The sequence below is a fragment of the Carassius auratus genome, chromosome 7, assembly GCF_003368295.1.
Source record: "Carassius auratus strain Wakin chromosome 7, ASM336829v1, whole genome shotgun sequence".
Lineage (NCBI taxonomy): Eukaryota > Metazoa > Chordata > Actinopteri > Cypriniformes > Cyprinidae > Carassius > Carassius auratus.
In genome coordinates this window covers 11,513,306-11,519,009 of record NC_039249.1, presented here as the reverse complement: position 1 = coordinate 11,519,009, position 5,704 = coordinate 11,513,306, and the positions used below count along the sequence as shown (strand labels likewise).

Below are 5,704 nucleotides of genomic sequence, written 5' to 3'. Positions count from 1 at the left end.
AATAATGTACATTTGATACAACATTTGATACCACATTCTTTAACTTACATAGAAACACATACATACTAAGGATCACTGTGGTGGACAGTAGGGTAACGCACTGAGGTCACACACACACACACACACACACACACACACACCTGCTATCTCTCAGACTGTGGCACATCCACACATATCTCTCAGCCAGTGCTGCGGTCTGTCCCTCTCCTAAAATATCTTCATTTGTTCTGTTTCACTAATGGCTGTAAAGTTCTCTATTAATTTGGTGAATTTGTTGAAGTAGGGGTTTCTTATGGACATGTATTTCTGACAGTGAGTGATTTCTCTTGTCTGACAGTGAGCACACACTCTCAGCTCTTTCTGTCTGCTGGTCTCTCGATGGCTAGACTGTGCTCACTGAGCCTGTACTTGGTCAGGATCCGTCTCTGCTTTGTGTCTCTGACGCTCTGGAGATAATCTTCACATCATTCATAATTTGATTTTAGAGTTCAATAAAATTGTACATAGTTTACTTCGTGTTTTAGTTTCTTGATCCTAATGTTCCAGATATAAGTTTTTAGATTGATAATTTGATTGATTTTGATGTATGGATTAGAAGCAGTGCTGGTCTGAGACTGATTTATTAGTGTTAGTAGAGTTAGTCAGGTTTCACAACTAGCTGTCTGTCATGTACTGATACTGAACAGAACTTGACAAAGATTGAGCGAGTCATTCAGATGTTTTAGAGCATTTACAGTAGATGTCTTAACATGTGCAAATATTTGTAGAAACATAAAAGGTTAAACCACTAAAATACACTGAACAAGTTTCACAAGAATCTGTTAATATCAGATGTCACAGTAAGATTATTTTTCTTCCACCGGCTGCTTTATGTATTCAGTGTGTTATTTGCGGTCTTTCTAATAAGTTTCACCAACATTTTTCAGTGCACATTTAGTTTATAGAAGTAACAGAAGAATTTGCCACAAAATACGTATGATGGAATACCAATAACAAAATGAAGTGTTTTTCCTCCTTTTAAAAACTTATTCTGTAATAATATATATGCTGTCCTAATGGTAAACTTAACTGAAAGTAGAGTCATTCACAACCCAACACAGTTCTATATGTGTTGCAAGTAGTTCTTAATCCGTGGAAAAATTCCATAAATATAATTGGGTGTAATAATTCATTCTGCTATGCGTTGTGAGACTGAACAGGGCAGAAGTCTAACTACAGCACACCAGAGAAGCATGCATGAGGAGTGAATTATCAGGAACTACCAGGAACAATAAATCTGCCCCAAAATATATCCAAAGGAAGAGGTCAGTGTTAGTCTAGAGGCACAATGCATGAAGACAAACGAGTTAATAAAAAAACCTCATGACAAGTTACAGCACATGAGCATTTATTATATACTTGCGATTATATGTGATTTATAAGCATTTGATTTGGAACCTGGTACAGAGTTACAAGAAGTGTTTTTTTTTTTTTTTTTACACATTTAAGTTACCACAGAATAAACAGTGTGATCATTTACTCATGTCACTAAACCCATATGACCTAATGCAATTTTCAGAGATTTATTATAGCAAGAAAATAAAACAAATCAGTCATGTTGCATGTTTAAATCTAAAATGAAGTCACTTAAAGTATTTTGAATATAATAATGTATGAAACAAGTTGTATCTTATTTATTGAAGTGGACAAAAAAAGATGACAATTTATATATATATATATATATATATTTTTCCTACATTACAAAAAAAGTGTTAGTCAGAAATGTTACTTTGAGCCAAAAGGACAAGACATTTTCTCCCATGCAAATTTTACATTTGTTTCGTCAGAACATGTTTCTCTGGTGAGCAAGCCACCTGCATCCAAAGAGTTTTGCAATGAGGACATATTTTAATTTAACGAAAGCATTTCACAGGTCTGCAGAAATATGCAGAAGAAAATCTGTTCTGCAACATACAGTAAGAAAAACCATTAACTTCTGCATGCAAACACAGATGGGAAATTACTCTTCAATGATCTTTTTCACCCATTCATCTTCGGGATTGAGGCATGTCTGTCCATTTTTCAGAGTGGCACTGTTTAAGACAAAAAAAATTACTCCACCATGCATTCAGACTTGTGCATTGCATTGATCTTTGCTTTGACACACTCACATGATCTCATCGTTTTTGCACTGTACTCCAGCAGGGATCGTTTTTAATTGCTGTATTAGTTTAGGGTTAATTGGTTTTCCCGAATACATCTTAGCACACTGGCAGCGTAGCTGTAGTCTGGCTGAGATGACTTAATGAAACGAGAGAGAAAAAAAGTATTAGTATCTCTGCATGCTCTTACAAAATTTATTAAAAACATACTAGCATTTTTAAACCTTTAATAAACAATATATAAAATATAATCACAAACAATGGATACTGTCAATCACATAAAAAATAAAAAAAACGATTGTGCTTACCTTCTGTTGTGAACAGCAGTGTCATGCATGTAAGACAAAACAAGACTGCTACGGTGAATTTCATTGTTGTGAAATTTCTGACCAAGAGATCAATGCATCAGCGTATAAACAGTAAAACTGCAGATGGTTCTTAAATAAACTGTCTTGTCCGGCTGTTGATAGTGTTTGTGTATAATTTGGCAAATCTTTTTCTTTTAAAGAACCCCACTGCTGACATCACACTTATCAAAACCTATTGTGCAACAGGTCCTCCTTCAATAAACCCAAATTCCAGTGAAGGAACCCAGGAGCTTTAGAATAAAACATGTTTTTGCAAAAGCATTCCGATAATATATTTTTCAGTCTGACAAGCATTTTCAACCAGAAATGATCTAAGGTATGTAAGACAGGCCATCCCAAAACAGGTTGATCAAAAGCCAATTCAATCACACACACACACACACACACACACTCACACACACATATATAAAGGTATAATCAAAGCACTGTAACTACAAAGAGGACTACATACTGTAATGCAGAGATGGTTAGTTACTTCAGTTAGTTACAGACTACAGTTAATTTTTTTTATTATTGATTACATGATTACGTATTCACTCACTAGCAATAAATGATTAATAATTTATTAATTTTCCCTTTTTTTTACAGCTTCACACAAAGACCAGTCATCGGTCAAATGGTTAAAACTGAAGCGACACAGCATTTGATTACTGGATTTACAAAAATAATTACATTTTTAAGAAGTGCTTTCGTAGCATTTCAACATTGCACCAACTACTGATAACCAAGAAGTGGGCTATTTAATCATGCATTGCTTTGACTTTGGAAAACCTTTGTCTTTCAAACAAATTGCAATCCACAAATTCACATTATTTCTTATTTACATGAAATGCAGGGATTCTCAAACTTTTATATACTAATATATTTACTTGAAGTACCCCTGAATAAATATTTTAACAATTAAGTATCACATGTGCATGTCCTATGTTCAACTGACATGCAGGTAAACAATGATATATATATATATATATATATATATATATATATATATATATATATATATATATATATATATATATTTAATAAGCGCTTTATTTTGATTGAGGTTCTTTTAAAATTATTTATTTTAATTTGACATTTTTATGATTTCATTACAGTTTTTTGCAGTCGCTTTGGTGCATTTCTCAGTTCAGAAATTAAATTCTCAAAATTACTTGTTCAGTCTCCACATCTTACTTTATAAAATCAGTTTCTCATTCTTTTTAAAAAGTTGCAGTTGCTTTGGTACATTCATGCAAATGATTATATATGTTTGTCTGTGGTTTCCTACATTATCAGTTGCTAATGTCATGTTACTCAAAATGTATTATAGAGTGCATGAGTTCTGTGGTCTTTTTTTAATGGCAGCTGTAGGATGTCTTAATGTGAATCGTATTTAAACTGACAGTCTGAACAAGGGTTTAGAGTGCTTGAGTTCGATGGTCTGTTTTTAATGGCAGCTGTATGATGGTGTTAATGTGAATCTGATCTGGACAGAGACTCTGAGCAAAGCTTTAGTGTGCATGAGTTCTATGGTCTGTTTTTATTGGCAGCTGTATGATGGTGTTAATGTGAATCTGATTTAGACTGACAGTCTGAACAAGGCTTTAGTGAGCATGAGTTCTATGGTCTATTTTTATTGGCAGCTTTATTATGTTTTTTTTAAAACTTCAGTCCCTGTTTATTGTAATGCATGCAAACGCGCACAGAAAATTTTGCAGTTCAGTTTAGTAATTATATAACACATTAAAAACAACCATGGTTGACCAAAGTGCTTAACAATTGTCAGAAATAACACACACAAACAAGACAAATAGACTAAAAACATCACAATGTCTCAGTTCAGCTTGAAATAAAAGCCAAGAACCTAACAACTTAAAAATTCCTACAGTCTGAGCAGTTCTTATGTGTACAGGTACACTTTTCCACAAATTAGGTGCCACCACTGTAAAAGCTCTGATAAATAAGCAGCCACAACCCATTAAAATCTTAAAAACAAACAATAAAATCTTGAAATCAATCCTCAAGGCCAACAGGAAGCCAATGTAGTGAAGCTAAGACTGGGTTGATGTGCTCATATACTTATTAGTCCCAGTTAATATACAAGCTGCTGCATTTTAGACTAACTGTAAGCACTGAAGAGATGGCTGAACATACAAACCTAAATTACCAAGTGCATCTACACAAGCCCTTAAATCCCCAGGATGACCAAACACAACAATCTCAGTCTTGTTTTAATTAAGACAAAGAAAGTTCTGATCCAGCCATATTTTTTAAATCTCTCAGGCAATTAAGTAATGACAGAACTAAAGCTTTGTCATTTGTTTTGACAGGCAAATAAATTTGTATATCTTCTTCAGTTTAATTAATTATTGTGCTTCCTAAAAATATACCCCAGCATATACAAAGAAAACAACATGGGGCCCAATATTGACCCTTGGGGGACACCACAAAAAAGAGGGGCTTCAGATGAAAACAATTCACCAAGGTGAACAGAAAAACTACTGTCTTTCAAATATGAATGAAACCATTTAAGGGATATGCCCTTAAAGCTGACACACTGTTTATGTCTAGATAAAAGAATAGAGTGGGCGACCTTTTTCACTTTCTCTCTGCTACTTTGCAGGCATGTCTGGGAGAGTGGCTAGTGACACTGAACCAGGGTTGTGACAGATCTTTAGGACGTTTTTTTCCTAAACGGAGTAACAGAGTCCAAAATCTCAGTATATATAAGTCCGTGAAGGCTTCTACACAGTCATTAAGATTGTACAAAAATGAATCTTTAAAAGCTCTAGAAAACAGTGACACAGTTAAAGGGTTAATTGCCTGCACACTACATGCAGAAGCAGAGGTTGAAATCTCAGAACTGGGAACAACCACAGTAAATAAAACAGGCAGGTCATTTGAAATACAGGTGTCACATATTTAACTAATAGTAATACAGAAACCATATGACAGAATGTCTTATTTTGGGTTGCGCAGGAGAAGTTTGGAAAGACATGATGCAAATAAAAGATATTTGATTTTTGTGTGAACTTAATTTTATTGTGAACAGCTCAGGGAATGATACTGTAATGTTGCAATGTTTTGTAATATGACAAAATCACACAATAAAGACCAACTAAAATATCCTTTATGACAGTATTCTTTCAAAACCAGTGCAAAACGATAACACTACAATTCAGTGACACAACAAAAATGAATATATCTAAAATA

General features: G+C 34.0%; 1 protein-coding gene across 1 annotated transcript; it reads right to left on the bottom strand.

The window, feature by feature from the left end:
• Positions 1-1,370: 1,370 nt before the first annotated feature.
• Positions 1,371-2,630, bottom strand: LOC113105293 (interleukin-8-like). Its single transcript, XM_026266345.1, has 3 exons — positions 2,450-2,630; positions 2,151-2,280; positions 1,371-2,072 (listed from the first exon to the last, which is right to left on the bottom strand). Exons 1-3 carry the CDS (start codon positions 2,511-2,513, stop codon positions 2,000-2,002), a joined length of 267 nt encoding a protein of 88 aa, XP_026122130.1. The 5' UTR covers positions 2,514-2,630; the 3' UTR covers positions 1,371-1,999.
• Between the last annotated feature and the right edge of the window lie 3,074 nt (positions 2,631-5,704).

What these genes read in the sequence shown, in the direction of transcription:
- LOC113105293 (XM_026266345.1), bottom strand. Translation starts at nt 2,513, where the DNA reads ATGAAATTCACCGTAGCAGTCTTGTTTTGTCTTACATGCATGACACTG. An exon ending in ACTGCTGTTCACAACAGAAG is followed by an intron (nt 2,281 to 2,449) that starts GTAAGCACAATC and finishes CGTTTCATTAAG; the next exon opens with TCATCTCAGCCAGACTACAG. An exon ending in TGCAAAAACGATGAGATCAT is followed by an intron (nt 2,073 to 2,150) that starts GTGAGTGTGTCA and finishes TGTCTTAAACAG; the next exon opens with TGCCACTCTGAAAAATGGAC.